At 52.5% G+C, this 21,185-nt stretch overlaps 1 protein-coding gene and 1 pseudogene across 7 annotated transcripts in view; one reads left to right on the top strand and one right to left on the bottom strand.

The window, feature by feature from the left end:
* Positions 1-318: 318 nt before the first annotated feature.
* LOC132349866 (transcription and mRNA export factor ENY2-like) lies at positions 319-640 on the bottom strand (annotated as a pseudogene).
* A 5,424-nt stretch (positions 641-6,064) lies between these two features.
* Positions 6,065-21,185, top strand: part of SSBP3 (single stranded DNA binding protein 3) — a 162,829-nt gene continuing 147,708 nt past the window's right edge. For 2 of the 7 annotated variants that reach the window (XM_059923235.1, XM_059923217.1), the window contains exons 1-4: positions 6,074-6,244; positions 7,262-7,334; positions 7,557-7,618; positions 10,226-10,310. In XM_059923235.1, coding sequence (XP_059779218.1) covers positions 6,189-6,244; positions 7,262-7,334; positions 7,557-7,618; positions 10,226-10,310 — 276 coding nt within the window. In that variant the 5' untranslated portion in view covers positions 6,074-6,188. Of the gene's footprint in view, positions 6,245-7,261; positions 7,335-7,556; positions 7,619-10,225; positions 10,311-21,185 lie in introns of all 7 variants that reach the window. The other 5 variants (XM_059923227.1, XM_059923182.1, XM_059923209.1 and 2 more) reach the window with 5 other exon arrangements.

Here is a 21,185-nt window from a genome sequence, read left to right as displayed (position 1 = left end):
TTTATTTATTTTTGGCTGCGTTAGGTCTTCCCTGCTGCGCGCAGGCTTTCTCTAGTTGCAGCGAGCAGGGGCTACTCTTCGTTGTGGTGCGCGGGCTTCTCATTGTGGTGGCTTCTCTCGTTGAGGAGCACGGGCTCTAGACGCGCAGGCTTCAGTAGTTGTGGTTCGCGGGCTCTAGAGCTCAGGCTCAGTAGTTGTGGTGCACGGGCTTAGTTGCTCCGCGGCATGTGGGATCTTCCTGGACCAGGGCTCGAACCTGTGTCCCCTGCATTGGCAGGCGGATTCTCAACCACTGCGCCACCAGGGAAGCCCTCTAATTCAATCTTAAAGACTGGCATGCTGAGCAAGGAATGTTCTTATTCTTTGTAGGAGCTCCTTCTTTACACTGTCAGGTACCAGGGCTCTGCCTTTTGGTGTGATTTCAGCCACCAAGTCATCAACAGTAACGTGTTCTAGTCCTTTTTCTTTAATTACCTCTTTACAGTGTGCCTTCAACTGATCCTTCCAGCCACATTCAATTAATTTAGCTCTCAGCAACTCTTTGAGGCATTCTTTCTCCAGTTTCTATCAACTTTTGGTTACTCGTTGCTCTCATCTGCGCATCTTTGTTCATCTTACTAACCACCATCACCGCGGGCGAGGGCCGTCCCTTCCCGGGGACGAAATGACCCTTATGCTGACGACCGTTGCCTGCCACACTCTTCAGCCGCCCGGACCTAGACCCTCCACGGAGCCTTCTCCTTGAATTCACGAGAATGAACTCCGGGCTGGGGCACTCTGGACAGGAGGTGAGGGAGGTGTAGCAGGAACCGGGGAAGGGGCAGAGTGTCAGCGTCCTCGCCCTAGCCACCCCTGGCATGAACTTGCTTTGTATATTTTTGTACTTCCCAGTGTCCCTGGCTCAGGGCTCAGCACACAGTAGGTACTTTCTAGACAGAACTAAACCCATCCAAGAAATTGCCTAAAACCCATTTTGCTACAAGGTGGCTCAGGACATCAGAAGGCGTCATCAGAAGATGTAAAAACACATTAGATTTTAAACTTAAATCCTCTTCCTTCTTCCTGAGAACCTCTCTGTTTGCTGGCTCTGCTATGCTAATAACATCAGGAGTAATCATCTTTTTCAAGTTACAAAATGTTACCCCTATTACTACCTCCTCGGAGCCTCCACACAACCTTCACGGTAGTGACTCTCCATTGTCCAGGGGTGTCAGAACCGTGGGCTCCGCCAACACTGACGGACAGCCCAGCAAGTGATTTCCCCATCAGTTCCCTCATTTAACATCCTCATTTCACAGACAGACTCAGAGAGAGAATATCATCTGCCCAAGGTCCACCAGCGAGGCCCTGAGCCAGGCTGAAACCAAGTCTCCAGGCCCTGGATTTTGCACTCCTCCCATGGAAGCCCCCGACGCCCTTGAGGAAACTTCTGCTAAAACTGGGGCTGACCAGCCTGGGCCTGAGCCTCCCTGGGCAGAGTAACCCAAGGTATTGACCCGAGGTGCCTCCTCAAAATGCCAGGACCCAGCGGGGAGGAAGGGGATGGGCTGCACGCTCAGCATCCATTCGAACGTCCCTGGGTGGGTGTGGAGGACAGTGCGGCCGCCCCCAGGCTCCCAGCAGCTGTGGGGAACACAGAAACAGAGCTGCAAACCAGGGAGAGGAAAAGGGATCCTCTGGCATTCTTGGCAAGCACAACCTCCTGGGTTGAGCCCATGGACCTGAAGCCTCATTCCTTTAAGTGCCACCTTCTGGAGGCCTGGCCCCCGCCAACCTGATCCCAGAGCCCAGGATTTCTGCCCCCCCAGTTTCTGGCACCTGAGTGAAGGAGTGGTCATCTTAGCCTAAGCTTGTAATTCACCTCTCCTTCCCCTCTTCCACCCCACCTGCCTGTCCCTCCACATTCTGGTCACTCAGTTACTCACTTGTTCTGTTCCTTTCACCACTGTTGCTGTGCACTGGAGGTCCACAGGTGAATGATGATCATTCCCTGACCCAGAGGAGAGGCGCTCACATTCCCTTGGGGGAAATGCACACAGGACCACACCCATGCACAGAGGCCAACAGCAATAGGTCATGGTCAGGGAGAGGCAGAGGGGCCACCAGGGGATCCCTAGCCCAGACCAGGAGCACAGAGATGGCTTCCTGGGAAGGCTTTCCCAGGCTGGATTTTAGAATATTAGAAGTCCGTCACAGGAAGAGCCTTTAGGGCAGAGGATTTCACACCAGTGTAAGCAACATGGCATAAGGATTTCTGCCTTAGATTATTACCCAGTGCTTAGAACAGTGCTTGGTACATAGTAGATGCTCAATAAACATGTCCTAAGAGAAAAGAAAGGAAGGGAAGGAAAGAGGGAAGAAGGGAGGGAGGGAGGAATAGAGAGGGAGAGGAAGAAAGAATGAGTATAGAGTGGATGTGTAAAATAGCTTGGTGTATTCTGGGAACTGAAAGTACAGTAGTTGCAAGCTGCTATAGTTTAGGCGGTGGGGCTGAGCTGGGGGTGTGGCCTTATCTAATCTTATTGTTGGTGGTGTGCATTTCTTATTTCCTTACCTGTCCCAGAGCTACTTTGGGGATGAGCTCACTTTTTCCTTTCTTGTTCCCCGTAGCCCCTGGTACGTACATTGAGTGCTAACTGCACACAGGTACTGAACCTGTGCTGGGTGCTGGAGACACACAGATGACTCAGAGTTAGTTCCTGCCCTCCCAGCCCCCCAACCACCTCTGGCTGGGGAGACAGACAGTAAACAAATGGCCACAACAATGGGCAGAATGAATGGAGAGCTATTCTGGAGGTTCAAGCAAAATGAGACCAAGCAGAGGGTTAGAGGGATGGGTTTTACTCCAGGAGTGAAAAGCCGGGAGGTTTTTATGGAGGAGGCATTGGAGGGGATGCAAGCCTTAAAGAATGAGCAAAGAAGGGGGCTGGGGTGGGAGGCACTCCGGGCCAGAAGATGTGTGGGGGAGGGTGGGGAAGGTGGGGATTGGGGGATCCAGTGGGGAAAGATAGCCTGGAGGAATGGATGGGGGACTTGGGGTAAGCGAAGAGAGAGCGACTGCGCCCTAATTTCCCAGGTCTGCCCACCTATCAAGTTAGTCCCTCAGCTTCTCCAGAGAAAGTGCCATTCTGGGGTAGGGTGTTTGCTTCTGATCTGACTGCATTTTGGATCATTGTGCTAGCAACTGCACACCTAGTTGGGGCTGCTCAGTGGTCCTACTTCCTGGGAACCCATCAGCTCCCCTCTCTCCAGCAGGCTGGGAGGTTATGGCACCCTCCCTTCTCGCTCTGCCTGGGCCCTCCCACTATCTCTTTTTGGTCCACCATGAACCTACCAACATTCTGTGTCAAGCCCCAGCAAAGGGAAGACCACAAGGACAGAGAGCCTGGCACAGGTTCCCCAAATGCATGCCACACCTGATCTGAAAGGAGGTGCTCGTCCTTTTTTCAGGGTGGGGTGTGGGGAAAGAAAACTATAGAAAGGAAATCTTAGCAACATAGAACATCAGACTCTCAAGAGATATTAAAGATCCCCCTTCCCATTTGACAGATGAGGAAAATGATGCACAAACAGATATACCTGTGCTGCAGCCCTAACTCTGACACAGCATGGCCAAGTTGGTAGAGACTGTGATGCAGTAGGGCCAGAGAAGGGCAGTGTTTTCCTTTAGCTGGGACCTAACCCACACTCATGACACTCATAATTTGTGGACCTTGCAGACCCAAGATGAGTCAGGCTTCTTGTGAGTCAGTCTGTTGACAAGCCATTCCTGGCCATTCCTAGCCCATCAAAAATAGAAGTCCAGGGGAAGGGTATGAGCAGGCCGATTTAATTAGTGTGGACTCTAAGGTACCTTAAGTTAGCCCTATTAAATTAAACCGCCTGGGGGAAAAAAATAACTGTAATTATTTCCTTCTCTCCCCTATCATTGTATTTCAACTCCCTCCCAACCTCCATGCTTCTCTCATTCACAAAACAACCTTTAAACTGGGAGCTAGCACAGACAACCAGAGACTAGGGTTCACTGTTTTCCTTTTTCTGCAACCTTCCCCTTCCAGCGCTAGGTCCCAACAGAGAACACAGTGCGTCCAGAAGCGTCGGTAGGGCCTGGCTGTATTCTAATTTAGGGAGGCTGCTACACTGAGCAGAACATTATTCCAAAAATGCACGCAGAGTCTCCTTCCTGAACCATTGCAGATCTGTTTGCTGCGGGGCATTTCTTTTTAAAGCCCCTTTTTCTCTCTTCGACAAATCAAAATAAGCAAACTTTAATGGTAGTGAATTATACTTGATTTTGTTGAATCTAGTTCTGAGTTTTCCTACTTGAAACGTGTTTCCCCAGGACACTGACCTATCCTTTAATTGTTTGGTGCGAGGCATGTTAGGGGGAGGGGCGTTACTTGTTTATTGGAACAGCGCTGTTAAAAAAAAAAAAAAATCAACCTAGGCTAACAGTTTCAAGGCTCCCCTAAAGATGTATCCAAACAGGCAGCCAATCAGCGCTTACACAGCTTTTTCTGCTTGACTCTTTTAAAGAGACAGTGCCGACAGTGTTTTATCACATTTAAAGAGAACCGCGCTCTAAAAACAGTCTGAAAATGGGGGAGTCTTCTCCTTTGGCTGGTTTCTCGTCTTAAAGAGTCTCTAATGAGGGACACTCAGCGTGTCCTCGGGTTCTCGCCGTGGGCAGAAAGGAGTCAGCAGCAAATAGCTGGGTCACTCTGCCAGCCCCCCCCCCCCCCAATTTCCCATTGTACACCTGGGTCACTGACAATGGAAGCTTCCCCTCCCCCCACTCCTGACTCTAGTCCCCCGCTCCCCAATTTAGCTCCATTAATTTGAAGTTCGCAGATTTCTCTGGCGCGCATTCCGCGTAGCGGGGCGCCCAGGTGACGCCCCCCTACCCCGGAATGGCACCATCTCTCGTGGAGAAGCCGAGGGGCTAACTTGCTAGGGCGGGCAGACCTTGGAAATTTGGGAGCAATCACTCTCCGTTCTCTTAGCCAAAGTCCTCAGTCCCTTCCCCCAGGCTCCCCAAAGCAGTCCAAGGGCCATTTTCGCGCGACTCCACTTTGGGGTTTTCCAAAGTATTTTAATGATCTAGTAAAGGAGCAGCCTCGCGCTTCGGCGCCGGCTCGAGCCGCCCAGTTCTCAGCGTGGAGCCCCGGGCCCGGCGCTCCGAAGCCAGACTGGGCGAGAGGGAGGACCGGGGGCGGGGCGGCCAAGGGGGGGGACGAGTGGGAGTCTGGGGAGGGGGCCGAGGTCGGAGCCCAAGGGGAGGGCAGGCGAGGGGGAGGGGGAGATAAGAGCTGGGCTGGCGCAGGGCTGAGGCTGGGGGAGGTGAGGGGCAGATAAGGGAAAAGGACGTGGCGGGGGGGAGCCAGCGGTGCTCCGCTCAGGGGTCCGCGCCCCCTCCCCTCCGACTACGCCGCAGCACCCCCCCCGCTCCCCAGCGGTCCACGCCGTGGAGAGCGCCCGTCGGAACCCCTTCTCGCAGGGGCCGGGGGACTAGAGCTCCCCTGTCCCGATTCGTGTCCCCTCCCCACGTCTAGAGAAAACAGAGGATCGCGCCCCCGGACACCCCCCCCCCACCACCACAGTTGGCCCGCAAGAGCAGGGATAGCGGCTCCTCAGTGGCGGCCGCAGCGGGGACTGCCGCGGTCGGGCGCTGACAGGGCGTCCCTCCCGGGCCGCCCCGGCCCCGCCCCCGCGCGCCGATTGGCCGAGGCGCCTATCAATCGCGGGACGTTGACGCCCGCCTTGCTCCCTCGCCCGGGTAGCCACGTTCGGTTGAGCTCCAAGTAGACCAGCGGCGGCGGCGGCGGCGGCGGTGCCGGAGGCGCTGAGGGAGGCGCAGGCGGAGCCGGGCGGGCGCGCGAGCGAGCCAGTGGGCAGCCGGGCCGGCGGGAGAGCGGCGGCGGCGGCGGCACCGGCACCCCAGGCCGAGCCGGCGCGGGAGGAGTTCCAGGGCGATGGGGCCGCGGCCGGGGCTGACGCTTTGACAGCTGGAAAGAGCGCGGAGCCAGCGCCTGGGGGGGAGGGAGGGGAGCGCGGCGAGGAGAGCGCGAGCGAGTGAGCGAGCGAACGCCGGGGAGGGGGCCGGGAGCGAGGGGGCAGCTCGGGAGCAGCCGGAGCGGTAGCGGCGGCGGCGGCGGCGGCGAGGCTCGGCGCCCTCTTCTCTGCAAACCATGTTTGCCAAAGGCAAAGGCTCGGCGGTGCCCTCGGACGGGCAGGCTCGGGAAAAGTAAGCCCTATTTTCCAAGTGGCGGCCGTGCCGCTGCCGGGCTGCGGGCGGGTGGTGGGAGGCAGGTGGGCGGGCGGGGGCTGCTGAGCCCCGGGCCCCGGCGCCGCCTGCTTGGCCCCTTCCCGAGGCCGCGGCAGGCGGCGTGGGAGAGCCCATTGTTGGGAGCCGGCGGAGGTTGGGGCGTCTGGGGGCGCCGCCGGGGGAGGGGGCACTTGGTGGCCTTGGGGCGTGCCGGGCGCGGGGGCCCGCGGTGAGGGGTGGACGAGGTCCCGCGAGCGAGCCTGGGCGCTCGCTCCAGCCGGGGCGCTCGCCGCGGTGACGGCACTTTGCCCACCGGGCGCGGGCAGGGGGCGCGTGGCTTCTGCAGCCCCGAAGGCTCCTTTTGTCCGCCCGCGGCGTGAGGAGTGCGTGCCGGGGGCTTTGTTCGGCCGGGAGCGCTCTCCCTTCCCTGCCCTTGGCCTCACCGCCGGCCCCGCGCCCTCCGGGGCGCCGGGCTGGGCAGGGACGGCGGCGCCGGCTTGGCCCTAGGCTTGGGGGACAGTTGTTTTGGGGGGAGGTGGTGAGGGCGGCGCTTTGCTGCCCTCTCCAGAGCTCGCGGAGCACCCCAGAGTCCAGGACTGAGTCTCCCCGGACCCTCAAACGTGGGGAGAGGGTGGGTTGGTGGCAAGGAGTGGATCGGGAAAAGGAGCGAGGCTCGGGGGTCGGGTGACTTGCGAGTTTGAGAGACCTAGGTGGGTTTGGTCCCGACAGTACTTGGAAGTTCAAGTTCGGGGGCTGTTCTCCAGCCCCCGCGGCTTGAAGTAAACGCGTTTCCTGATACCCACCTCCTAACTGCTGGCACCCGTGGCCCTAGGCAGGACCGAGCTAGCTGCTCACCTCTGGTCGGGGCCACAATGGGACAGCACGGACAGGGCTGGAGGACAGTCTTGGAGGCCGACTGGCAAGGTCCAGGAGCTTGCACCCGGTGTGGTCTGACGCCTTCCCTCTCTCTCTCTCTGCCCGCTACCCACTTTCCAGGTTAGCTTTATACGTCTACGAATATTTACTGCACGTAGGAGCACAGAAATCTGCACAGACCTTCTTGTCGGAGGTGAGTGGAACTCCCCCCATCATCCAATTTCTTGACACTCCTCCTCCTCACTATTCTTAAAGCCTTTGTTTTCTGGAGCAGCCACTGTGGCCACCATTTTGAATTTTTATCACCTTTTGGCATTTATTGTTAGTTGGTCTTCACAGCCTTTTGGCTCTGGGAAGCCCCTAGCCCACCCCTTCTCTCTGCTCCTCTAAGCTGTCTCTGCTCTCTCCTTTCTAGATTCGATGGGAAAAAAACATCACGTTGGGAGAACCGCCTGGGTTTTTGCACTCGTGGTGGTGGTAAGTTTGTGTGATAGTTTTGTGTGTGTGTTTGTTTTGTTCTGAGCCCCCGGCTCCAAGTGAACAAAGATGGGAGGTCTGGAGCGGGTCCCTCCACGCTTTAGTCTCCAGCGTTGCATAGAACAGGGTGCCACGGGGCCCTCAGGACTGGCGAAGGAGGAAAAGGGCATACGAGGTCGGTGCCTAAGTTTCTGCCTCCTCTTTGCCCACTGTTGAGAACCCTAGTAATCGTGCCTGGTGTTTGGATAGAAACTCTTTACTTTTACATCTCACTCTGAGGCACTAGGCATGGGCTTGAAAAAAAAACCTGCATGGGTTTTTGTCAATTCTGCACGTTGCTTTAATTAGAGGGAGTGGGGGTGGGGCGGATGGAGGGGTACCAGGTCTGTTTTACAACTGGCCTGCCCCTTCCTTTTTCTTCTGTGAGCTCAAAACCTTGAGAGAGAAATCCATGGGGACCTTTTCCAGGCACCCTGAGAAAGAGCAAGAAGGGGCTGCCACTTCCTTTAAAGATACTGATTTAGACTGACTGGACCTTCTATTCCCCCCCGCCCCACCACCACCACCACCACTCTAAGTATCCCTAAAACCACCAAGTTTCGTTTTACTGAGAATCTGGCAGAGTGCCTGTAGTTGGTAGATGGGGGCTCTTCTCTTGTCCGTGACCCTCTCCCAGGCCCCTGGGCCCTGTCCGGGTGGGACCACCGCCAGTCTGCTCCCGGTTTGCAGCCCGCAGAAGGGAGGCTTAGGGTCAGCGGGAAGGAGTTGCTGTGAGTGTAAGACTTGGGTGTTTTGTGAGACCGATTGGTGGAGTCTTTGACATCCTTTTCAAAAGGAAAAGAGAGCAGAGTGGCTTTTGATATTTTGGTGAAGTTCAGGAAAGCGGAGTGCCCTGTCTTGGGATCTTAGTGCGTTTACCTGACCGCCAGCTCGCTGGGGTAACTGTTTTAAGTGTCTTTGAAATGCATGGGGCTGAAGTGTCTGTTCTAACTTGCACGGAGAAAATGAGGTTTTAATTGCTTTTGCCAACCTCGGAACTGCGGAGTTGGAGGCATTCGGTGTGGTGTAAGGATTCTGTCTGTAGGAGTGGGTGGTAGGTTTTCTGGGGCGGTTTTTGGAGAGGAGTGTGGGGTTGGAGCTGGCAGGTCTGTCCATCGTGGATTTTGCAGAAATTTAGGCTCTTGAGTAAAAGTTACTCAGAAGGGACTGGGGAGTTTGTAGTGTTAGAAATTTTTAGTGTGTGGAGGAAGTTAGTCAGATGTGTGCAGCCTCAGAGCACAGAAAGAAATGTTCTTGAGCCTCCCTCTGCAGTCAGCAGAAGTCCCCGATTATCCTGTTCTAGCCTTAATCCCCCGCAACTTCTCCAGCCTTATCTCAGCTCCGGGAACTAAGAGCGTGTCATGCTGGGCTCAGGCAGTGGTGGCTCTGTGATTTGACACCGACCGTGGCTTTTGGGGTGGCAGGAAGTGGTGGAGCTGATCTGAAGAGGGCCAGGCTGCGTTCTTCACGCACCTGGAGTGAGGTGCTTGTCTGGTGACTGGCAGAGCTGGCAGTTGAGATGGTTTCTTCTGTGCTGGCTGTTTGTGATGGTGACAGGAGCACTGGTCTGGTAGTCATAGACTTCCGCTCTGGTGCACATTTTACCCTTCAAGCGGGTTCCTATCCCTGGGCCTTGGGCTCCCGACCTGGAGAGGGTTTCTAAGGCCCCTTGTTGATACCAGTGACTACCCTGTGTTTGTATAGGGTTTTACTGGTTGACAGAGGATTTGTATGTCTGTTTTCACATAATGCAAAGTGTTGGGGTGACCATACAAGAATCATGGAGGGGGGTTAGGCAGGGAAATCCGCCCTCCTCCTTTTGCTGGGCAGGTGGTTGTCTGAGGAGGGCTCTGTTTCAACGTGAAAGAACGAGATACTTGGTTATCCATAACATAACCTTTGGCTAATTGATATATGTTCTTTGGTGGGCAGGGGAGGAATGGTTTCTATATTACCTTGGGCGAGGGCCTGGTTGAGAGTCGGGTGAGCTGGCAGGAGATGGGGGTGTGGGCTCTGGGATTAAGAACCTGTAGATTCCCTTTATTGCCAGAGTCACCCAGTTTGCTGTGCATATGAGTCATAGTCCTGACTTTGACAATTTAACCTTTTTATGAAATGCAGCCATTTTGGGTGGAGGTGGGAGGTGGTAACAGGAGCACAGATGAGACAGGCATGGATTCTCATCCAGATTCCCGTCTGTCCCATCTGGGCATCAGTGGGTGGGTTACACTAACCTGCTTGAGCTTCAGTTGCCCCATGTATAACACAGGGATAAAATCACCTACCTTACAGCGCTGTGGTAGTTACAGGCATTGTCATGGGCCTGAGGCATCCAGCACATAGTAGGTGTCTGATGGATGAGAGCTATTACTCTTAGTGCAAATGTCAGGCTGTCAGAAGAGGTTGGGTCCATTTTGTTGTTACGCTGAGTATGCCCAATGAAGGCTGGGAAGGTGGGATTGAGCCTTGGGGAGACGTGGTGCTGTTAGCATCGTGCATTGTACACTTGCTGTTGGGCACACAAGTAATAATTAGTAACCTGATCTTATTTTATTTTTCAACTTGCAGCGTATTTTGGGACCTTTACTGTGCAGCTCCTGAAAGGCGAGACACTTGTGAACATTCAAGTGAAGCAAAAGCCTTTCATGATTACGTGAGTAACAAATTTTTAATCCTGGCGATAATTGCAGGGTTGGATAACTCGAACTTCTTTAGTACCAAAAGCAAATACACAGCCGACTGGCAGTGGTCTTTGTTTTCTCCTTGCCTTTCTTTTTGTCCTGCCCACCTCCCTGCTGCCCTCGCCCCGTACTCTCCTCCAGCAGCGGTCTAACTTGGTGAATGGTATTTCATAATGTTATAATTATGCAAAAGAGTGGAGATACCTATCTGGAGAATTAAATGGCATTTTGCAGGGCTCAACCATGTGGGGTTTATGTTCTGATTGGGCGGTCACCTGGGAGGATGGTGGGGCTGAGCCTCTTTGGTGCTGGTTTATGAAGAAGTTGACCACAACCAAGAAAAATAAAAAGTAAATATGAAACTTCTGTTTTGGAGTAGAAGGCGTGTTTGAGTGAGAATTTGGTGAAATAGATTCTTAGGTTACTTTCCAGGGAGCGATCTTCCAAATTATGTTTTTGGAGGGGGGTGCATGTGTGTGTTTATGGGGGGGGGGGGCTTGTGTTGTGTCCATTAAGACAGTGTGTACTTTGAGGTCCTTGGCTGGTCCATAAACCTGTGTTGAAAATGTTCTTGTGAAGATAGTTTCATCACATTGTAGTGCTTTCTACTCTATCATTTATTCTCCCTGGGTGAGTTTCTTAAGATTAATGAAATGCTTATAAGAGAGATGTCTGCCACATGTCCATATCCCACCAAGGTCCCCTTAAAAAAAAAAATTGGACTCCAGTTGGGGTGGAGTCAGACGTATGATCAGATGAAACAGGTTAGGATCTTCTGGGGGGGGATGGAAGGGGAAGTGTCTGAAGATCTTCCCAGCCTCCTTTGCTTCCTGTTGGTCTTGTAGAAGGTTAAGTGTGTGTGTGTGTGCCTGTATGTGTGCATACACATGTGCACTTAAGAGGTGATTTATTGGATTTTGCACTTCTGCATGAGGTGGGAAGAAATGGTCCCAAAGCTCTAGGGCATGGAAGTTGGTTTTTTGAATGTCATCAGAGCCCACCCACTTGGCCAGGCCATCTGCATCCCCTGCATGCAGTTTGAAACTGGCCTGGAAGACCAGAACCCATTTGGTTGAGTTTCACAAGTGGTCAGATCCCATGCCACAAGTATCTTTCTGGTGAAAATTTTTCCTTGTAATATGAGGACTTAGAGACTCCCCTGGGGGCTCCCTGGTTTTGAGAATATTCAGTGCAATGAAATTTTGCTATGACTGTAAGGTTAATACCCTTGGAGTGGAATGCTGAGGAAATTGACCAGTTCTTGTGCCCTCTCCAGGGTTGAAAAAGAGAAGCTGCTGAATGGTACTTATGACCTGGTGAACTTTTAGTAGTAAAAGGTGAGAGGGCTGGTTCACTTGTGATGTGGTTCTTCTGGGAAAATCGGTGGTGATGATCACAGGGTTTCCTGGGGTAGAGGCTAAGAGTTACATTAGCCGTATAAAAATAGTTGGTGAATTTGACTTTTCTGCCTAGTAAAAATCGTGTGTGTGTGTTTTAACCTGTGGACGGCCAATTCCTGTGTGGCCTGTATTTGACAGCTATGCAAATGGTTTCATTTTAGAGTGGGGCGGGGGACGTGCCTATTTCCAGTCACTCTCTTGATATAGGATGTCTGTGCTAACTTTCAGAGAAGTTAATAATTTGTAACTAAGTTTGGCTCTCTAGTACATAACGTGAGACTCTCTTTGGCAATTTGTGGTTTGGTCCGCCATCTTGGAACAGTATGGTGGTAGTGAAAGTTTGCATGGGTTTTCTTCCAGTAATTTGCTGAGGAAGGGCAGCAGAATTGTGTAGAGATTGCTGAGGTTGGTGTAGACATTTAGAAGAAGCTACCAAGAGCTGAAGTCACAGTGACTGAGGCCCAGGATTCACAGATCTTGGGATCAAAACCCTTTCTCCTGGTTTGGGATCCACTTGGTGTCATGTGGCCTGAGAGTCAGGTCATGTGAAAGGAGGGATGGAGTGATGAATGGGGATGGGGAGGGAACGTCTCTATTGTGAAGGAGTTAAGGGGGGTGGGTATTGAGTTGCAGGGGTGAAGGAGAAGCAATGGGAAAATGAAAAAATATTTAAGAAAATGAAGAAAAGGAACCCTCTTTTCTCTTTGTCCTCCTCAAATTTTCATGTGTTCTCTCCATTCTCATGGCTACTATCTTGTTCACCCTCATCTTTCTTGCTAGAGTTATTGCTGAAGCCTCTTTTTGGATTCCCTTCCTTTTGTCTGGGGTGAATGCCTCTCTTATCCGTCACATCCTGTCCACTTTTCAGCTGCTTTGTGGAGGACTTTGGTGATAGTTTGCTGTACACTCTGATCACTCCTTCATCTCAGCGTCTATACAAACCACCTGTACAAAGCCTTTGTTGGTGGCTTTCCATGTGCTGGGCCCCTGTGCTGGGCACTCTAGGTTCAGGCTCTCATTTCAAGCTGCCAGCGGCCCTGGCAGATGAAGAAACTGAGGCACAGAGAGGTTATCATAGCTGTAAGAATTAGGATCCAAACTCAGGTCATAACTGACTCCAGAATCTGTGTTCCTAACACTGCCAAGACTTGGCCGCACAGGTCCATGGCAAATGTCACCCGTTTGCACCTATTCCTGCTAACTTCTCGTTCAGGTTTGTCTTTCTAACCACAGCTTATTCATTTTTTCCATGCCAGAGACCATTCGTCTAAGAGCTATTCATTTCTGTAGCTCCCACAATACCTTGCACATAGTAGGCACGCATGCTAAATGAATGAAGGTGTTAAGGAACTATGGGTAAGAAAAAATACTCATTTTTGGGCATTTTGGTAATTTGGATAGCCAGTAGAATATTGGAAGATGTTCTTTTAGTGACTCGTTTTTGCTGGGTCATCTTGAGCCAGGTGATTTTAATGTGGGTTGACTAGTTACCTTAATTCCTTTTTCGAAGATAAAGTGGAGTGTAAATAAGAGCATGTGGTAACTGGCCTTCTGTTTTCAATCAAGGAGATTCAAAGATTCTCATGGTTTGTCCGTGCAGCTCAGGTATACCCGCCTGGGCCTCAGTGGGTAGTGAGTAGTGAGTGTGTGTGGGGCATGGGTGAGGAGGGACTCCTGTGGGGCTGGGAAGGTCCTCATCCGGGAAGATCCTGGTCTCAGCTCTCCTAGAGAAATGAATTTGTGTTCCTGGCAAGTGGTCTCCCCTTTCTGGTGGTGGGTCAGTCCAAGCCAGGCTACAGGGCCGGGAATGAACCAGGTGACTCAGCGGAGAGGGGGTTTAAATTTTCTTTGAATTGGTGAGTTTTTATTTGAGTCACAGTCTATTTTCCTCCACACACCTGGAAACTTCAGTTTGCTTGGCTCATTGTGTATAAGCTGGAGCACCCTGATGTGGACCACACGTAATGAAGAGCGATGCAGGGTTTGGTACCCAGAATGTACTTTTCTGAGAAATTGGTTTACCTGAAGTCAGAAGAGCCCGGAGGCCATAGGAGGAGGCTCGCAGGGACCCTGCCTGTGGTTTCCTTGCTGTTCCCCTCCGGCCAGAGCAGAGGTTCTCTGGTGAAGCCCTTGGGTCCCTTGGGTTCTCTTAGATGCCAACGTCTGTCTGGTCCTGGCCTTTTGTGGAGTGGACAGTCCCGCCTACTAGCTCAGTGCTTCTGAGTTGAAGGTGCTGGAGAGCAGTGACCCTCACATTGCTGTACTTTTCAAAACACTTTTTCAGTACATGGTTGTGGTTTGGCTTCACAGCTGCCTGTTGGTCGGGTTTTATTATTTAATCTCACCCCCATTTTACAGATGAGGAAACTGAGTTCTCGAGTTTAGATGGCTTGTCTGAGGGCATGTAGCCAGGAGGTGGCAGAGCTGGGACTAGACCCCCACTCTTCCAAATTCTACCTCTGAGGTTTTGACAACCCTCATTTGATACAGAATTCTTGCAAAACAGAGGGAAGATATTATCATTTGACCCAAAGTGTGCCCATGTATAGTCACTGAAGAAATAAATTTAGCAGAGAATTAAACTGAAACCCCTGAGAGGTGAATTGCAGAGTCACTGGCAGAGGTGGGACCTGGCCTCTGAGAAGGGGGTTTGTTATGGTGCGGTGGCTCTTTTGGCAGGGAAAATGTGGTAAAATCTATGGCCTTTCCTTCCAGAAAACGCATGTATCCCCACTGGGGAGACTTTGTACATGATTTCAGGAGGTTCATGGCTGCTGTCCCCTCTGTGATCCCCAGTGAAGAATGTGGGGTGCCAAGTGGATGTGGAGTCCCATGACCTTGGCGAGTCGTGGGCCTCAGTTTCCTTGCTCTGAAGACCTGCGGTCCCTTTCAGGTCAGCCTCAGTGGGGCTGGCTCTCTTACCCCTGTGCTCCCCCCAGCAGGACTCAGCTGACCCCCCTCCACTCCCAGCTGTGAGCCTGTGTCTCCAGGAGGGTTGGTTAAAGTCGGAAAGCGCCCCAGAGTCCTGGGCGTGGATGGGAGCTGAGGTATTTGTGGCTCTGTGGCAGGGGTCCAGCGTCCTTGGTGGGTTTGAAATAGCAAAGTGATATTTGAGAGGGCTCTCCTTGGATGTGCCGAGCTAAGGTTCCTGCCAGGCAGGGAGCGTCCCCGCCTGCCAGAACCCTTTGGGGGCAGGGGTGTGAGAGGGTGGCAGCGTGGGCAGGAGCGGGAGGAGAAGGCCGCAGCTGGGCTCAAAGGAGCTGGGGGTGTGCTCTCCCCCGCGATAAGCCGGCCTAGCTATCTGCCCAGAGGTCCTGGCAAGTTCACGGCGTTGCCTTTGGCTCTGACCCTTGGCACCCTTGTGTGGCAGATTATAAAAACAAAACATACACACGGTTGTTTCTCCCCCCCCAACCCCCCTCATTGGAGCTCAGACTGTGTGTTGTGGCCTTTCTTCGGGCTTCCACCCTGTTTGCTGCAGCTCCTCTTAACCCCAGAGGCTGCCAGCCTCCTCTATCGGTAGCTAATTAAACACTAAATGAGTAACTGGAATTGCTTTTTTGCCAGAACCCGGGCAGTGTGGCCATCTTAATGGGTTTCAAGTGGCGGCAAGACCCCAAATTGCAAATCCTTGCCCTTTATTTCAAGACGGGAGGTGGGGCGGGGGGAGCAGGGGGGACCCAAACAAAGTTTTTGGCAGTGGTCACTTCATTTGAACTCCAGGATCAGCCGTGCGCTCCAGTCTGTGCATAATGCCATCTTTGTTAGCTAAGCCTTTGCAGACTTGGACCAAGAGTTAGCTGTGTGCCATTCTCCGCTCTGAGGGAGCTGGGAGACACCCAGCTCGATTTTCCAAGGCAAGCTGCTTCTGTAGCGGGGACCTCGGGCCAGAGCCTCCTCGCCCCTTCTCTTGACCTTCCCGCCTCTGTGGGTGAGTGTGTGTGTGTGAGCTTAAGAGGGAGCGGTGGAGGGGAGGTGTGTGTGCTTGAGGGCCTGTCAGCCAAGATAACAGAAATGTTACACTAGCTGTAGCCTTTATAATAGTGTCTGGGGTTTAGAGTATTTAGAAAAATTAATCTTTTTTAGCTTGGTAATAATTCTGACCACGGCACAAGTGCATTAGACGATTCACATAAACTTCTTTAATACATGTTGCTGGGAGCTTACAGAAAATAGACAATAATGATTGTTTGTTTTTGATTTGCCAGGGTAATGGGGTTTTTTGTAGCCTTGGCAAGATGAGTTTTAGGAATGTTTCTCTCCCATGTTATGCTTTTTTTCCCCCCCTTGGGCCCTGAATCCTCTGGGTTTTGAAGGGTTTGGGTTCTGACTGGTGGCTGGGATGCACCCCTGAGTTCCAGTTCCTGCTCTGTCATTTCCTGGAAGGGTGGACTTTTGGAGCCTTGGTTTTCCCATCTGTAAAATGGGGAAATGGTGAATCCCTTATGGGTTTGTTGTGAGGGTTAAGTTGGATTATATATGTAAAATGGTTGTCTCTCTGTGGCCAGTGCTTGGTGAGTTTGTTTCCTCTCTTTTTATATCCCCAAAGTTTTCCCCAGAACCTTTTAATATGATGGCGATAACAGCATGTTTTTCTGGAAGAGCAAGTTGACCCTAGGGAACTGGATACATTAATTTCCCGATGATGCCCTCCGGTGCCTGGGCTCCTCTGATGTGTCATGGAGTCCTCCCCCAAATACCAGTGTCTTGTCTCCCCACCCCCCAGACCCCTGCCAGGGTCAGAGCAGGCGGTCCTGGCATAGGCTGGCACTGATAAATGCTCCCCTGAGACGTCTGTGCCCCTTATCTGTGTCGGACAGAGTGGTCCTGTCCCACTCCCATGTGTGGCTTCCGCATGGCTGAATGGGAAGAGCTTGCAGCTTGGCACGTGCAGAAACCTAGATGCAAATTTCGGCTTCACACCCCTTGTCAGCTGCGGGGGTTGCCACTTTTCAAGGTCCGTTCTCTTGACTGTAAGGTGGGCACAAGGGTCGTACTTGCTCAGCCCACTGTGGGGGTAACTGTGAGAAAGGCATGGAAAACTGTCCAGGGAAGGTTACCTGTGCAGGGCAGTGCTGTGTCAATGTTTGCAGGGATGACCAGCCTCAAAAGCCCCGCAGCTGGGGTCTTGTCTTTGTCCTCTTTGGTACATACGTTGCCCTGGCCGGCCGCGGGCCTCACTTGACCTTTGGATTGAGTGAGGAGTCCCTAAAAGGGCCCTTAAGGAGAAGGTGAGGAAGGGGTGTGTCAGCCATCGCACGTCCACAGGAAGCTGTTTCTGGGTGCCCGAGGCCTTGGTCAGCTGGTCCCCAGACCAGGAGCAGAAGACACTGCCAAGTTTTGAGGTATTGATTCAGTCCAATTACTGAGTGCCCGCTCTGCTCCGTGTCCACTGGAGGAGACAGATGCCGCCCAGGATGTGCTGCGTGTGCTTAAAAAGCCTTCTCTTTGGAGAGACCAGGATGCAGAGCACCACGACTGGTGGTGGGAGTAGGTAAACAGCCCCATTCCCGTGTGGTGGCCGGGAAGGGTATTTAATGTAGTGTGTGTAGTAGCAGGGTTGCAGGTGGTAGAATTGGAGGCCACGTCTTACAAGGAGGTACCCTGAGGCCCAGAGGGGAAAGATGCCCCACCTGAAGTCATCAGTAGGACTCAAACCTGTAAACCGTATCAGATTCCATAACTCTTTCCTTTGCCTTATGCTGTCTTGCTGCACTTACAAGCTGTGTGAACTTGGGCACCTTAATTAACCTCTCTGTGCTTCAGTTTCCTCAGGTGGAAAATGGGGTTAATAAAGTATACCTGCCTCATGAGGTTGTTACAAGGATTGAATGAGTTTATGCACGCACACACACATTAAACACGCACACACACAATACATATTGTGTCTGGTACAGCATAAGTGTCATAAACGTGTGCTATTGTTTTTTGTTTTTTTTTTTAATTTTGGCCATGCCATGCAGCTTGCAGGATCTCGGTTCCCTGACCAGGGATTGAACCTGGGCCACGTCAGTGAGAGCACCGAATCCTAACCAGTAGACCACCAGGGAACCCCCTGTGCTCTCATTCTTATTATCTCATTTCAGGCCTGGTATGAGTCCTGGCTTTCTGATGGCCGAAAGGGGGGGCAGCAGCAGAACGATGCTGGTGTGAGAGGTGTGCTCCTGGGATACGTGACCCACCTGTTGGTTGATTAGCACTCTGGACCCCTGGGTTTGAATCCACCTTCTTCAAGCAGCCGCGAGTGACTGGGGGTGGGGTTCACACATGCAGCCTCCAAACCAGCCCCGCTGCTCGTGAGGATGAAGTGCTGACGCGTGGACGCTCCTGGCCAGCACTGGCCTGTGGTGTTCAGTCAGTGTCGGTTCCCTCCTCTTGTAGCCGTTTCCCTTGCTCTGGGAATCTGGAACTTCCCCAGGCCCCTCTGACCCGTCCCTGGTGTTTCTCCTTGGTACTTGAGATGGGTTTTTTGCTCCAGCCCTGCTGTAGAGCACATGCCAACCTGGAATGTGGCTGCCTCTACCAGGCCTGCCAGGGCCGCCCCCAGGGGAACACCCACCTTTTCTTCTGTCTTCCCCCCGGGAACTCTGTGACTTTTACTCATTTGCTCTTTGCTGCCTGGAAGTAGAGTGATGGGGGTCAACGTTGTATCTCTTCCTTTCCCTCTTCTAGATTGAAAGCTCCTGAGGGCAGGAGCCCTTATCTCCACCCCCTTTCTGCTGCCCCTGCTCCTCGGGCCTGTTGCAGAGTTTCGAGTAAATCCTGAGGGTGGTGAGCTAGGCTCTGGGCCTTGAAAAGCGAGAAGGGTTTGATCCCTGCCCAGGGATCAAGTATGTTAAATATGCGTTTTAATGGAGATGGACAAGTGGTGAATGGTAACTGTGAGTTGTGACCCGTTAGTGCTTTGTGAAATCAACTTAGTGGGTCACGAACTGGCAATTACAAAAAAAAAGAAACTCTGGGGCTTCCCTGGCGGTCCAGTGGTTAAGACTCCGCACTTCCACTGCAGGGGGCGTGGGTTCGATCCCTGGTCAGGGAACTAAGATCCTGCATGCCGAGCAGAGCAGCGCAACCAAAAAAATCAAAACAAAACAGAACAAAAAAAGAAATTCTGTGTTGCAAAGAGTAAACATAAGCATTGTTTCGGGAAACTTCTGTTTTCAGCAATTTATGGGTGCCTATGAGCAAACATGTGCCCTGGGTTTTCAATGTAAAATTTGCCTTGTTGCGGGTCTCAGTCTAAACTTTGAAAGCCGCTTACCCAGAAAAGGCTGAAGTTGAATCTTGGTTCTTATAGACTGTGTGACTTTGGCCAAGTGGCAAGCGATTGCTGACCTCAGTTTCCTGATGGGTAATAAGGAGGGAGTCATTCCCACCTCTGAGGGTTCTTGGGAGAATTGATTCCCTGCCGTGCTTCCAGGGTGGCGCCTGGTGGTTCCTGGGGACCTTTGCCTTTGGTGTTTGCTGCTGCCATATTCTTAGTTCATGGAGCCTGTGAGAGGTGCCCAGCAGTTGCTTGCTGAGTGCTGAATAAGCAGTGGCTCCCACTTGAAGTCCGTCGCTTGTTTCTGCTGGGTGGCAGCTCCCTCTGCCTGTCTGCAGTTGAGGTGGCGGCGGGGGGGGGGCGGGTGGGTGGTGGTGGTCTCCAGCCCCTTGTGGTGGTTGTTGTCTGAACATCTGCAGGGCTCAGGCTCTGGTCACAGCAAGAATCTTGAGAATAGGTCTCAGGACATCCTGTCTGACCCAGGTTGGCCCAGCCTTCCAAATTCCCTGTCCCCTCCTGGTGACAGCTGTTTGCACAGCTCCGAGGCGGGCTTTGTGTCCCCCGCTCTTTGTGTGTTTGGGTGAAGCGCCTGACATTTCACTTCTGTTTTACAGTCCTCTGACCTTAAGAAGCACAGCTGCTCCCTGGGGCCCCCGTCTGAGGCTTTCCTCTGATCCTTCTCTCCCAGTCACAAAAGGCTGTTTGAGAGAGCAGGCTCTGGGGTGGCAGCCCTACCCCTGCCCGGGATGCTGGCTGCAGCTTTGCGAGTTCTTGGGATGGACAGAGTGTGGCTTTGCACACTGGCCCAGGATAGCAGTCGGCTGGTGGGCAGTTATTCCTGTGAGCCTGCTGCATGCGTGGCCCTGTGCTGGTTGGTGATGGGACTAAGGCAGTGTCATGGACAGCACAGAGGATTTGGACTTGGATAACCGGGGTTCAGGTTCTGTTTCTTTCAGGTGGCCTTGGGTAAGTCATTTGGCCTCTCTGAGACTTGGTTTATCTGTGATAACAAATGATGTGAAACAAGGCTTGGTTTTTGTTTTTTGTTTTTTTTTTTTGCCTCTCAAGCTTTTTTTTGAAGCCAGGTGAGAGCAGATAAGAATGGTTTGTAAACTGTGGTCTATTTCAAATGTGAACAAATCATCAAATCATAGAACGTATATCAAGAAAGAGCCTCTCAATTTACAGAGGGGGAAACTGAGGCTTGGGGTAGAGTGGTAACAAATCTGTGACTGGATGGGCCCCTGATATCCGTGGCAGCCACTGACTTTAGAAAACCTGCACCTGGGAGGTTGGCACCTGGGTCTGCCTCTGTGCCATTCGGTAGGAGTTTGCAGCTTTCTTTGGGAGATGTCATGGGCTTCCCGTGGCTTTGGCCGTGTGGCCAGTGCTGAGGGGGCAGACAGCCCAGTGGGCAGGCCTGGTGCCGGGCGTGTGCACGCGGCCGCTCTGTTCTGTCTTTTAGAAGGCTTCCAGGAGAAAATGTTATCCTCTCTCTGGAGGCCCTTCCTCTTGGCAGTGCCCACTGGTGTTACACGAGCGGTTCTGGCCACAGCTCTGGGCGCAGGTTTCCCTGCGGGTCTCCGGGCTGCGGAGCCACTTCAAAAGGGGATTTTACAGCATGACAGGGAATTTCAGCCACTGTGTTATCTCCGAATTGGCCAATTGATGGTTTCAGCAGAGCATTTCAGCATCGGGGAAGCCAATACAATTTGAGTTAGTCGTGATGGCTGCCACTTTAAATACCGCAGTGAGTTTCTGTCAGCGGGCTAACGCACAGCACAGGGCATCGCAGAAAACCTGGTCACTGGAGTGCTTCAGTCGATTCTGACCCCAAGCTACGGAAAATGAACTTAAATCTAGTGGGCTGTCGCCACATACTTTCTTCGGCATTATTTTGCTAGCAGCATCTTTGTCAAAGGGAACTGGAAGGGAAAAGAGCAGGTACAGATCACCGTGTTTGCCTGTGGCCACACCCGATTTGAGGGAGCGAAGATCAGGGGGAGTGAGCCGCTGGGAGTTGGGGTGGTGGTTTCCTGGTGAGGAATGAGTTACTAAACTACAGCGTCGTGCTTTAATAATGATGACTCTCTAGCGAAGGAGACTGGTGTTTATTGAGCACTTACTATGTGCCAAGTTTTTATTTTTTTTTAAAGTGTTCTTATTCAATTCTCACCCTATTC

Source organism: Balaenoptera ricei, chromosome 1, assembly GCF_028023285.1.
Source record: "Balaenoptera ricei isolate mBalRic1 chromosome 1, mBalRic1.hap2, whole genome shotgun sequence".
Taxonomy (NCBI): Eukaryota; Metazoa; Chordata; class Mammalia; order Artiodactyla; family Balaenopteridae; genus Balaenoptera; species Balaenoptera ricei.
The sequence above is the reverse complement of the archived record's forward strand: the minus strand, read 5'-3'. Positions and strand labels throughout refer to the sequence as shown.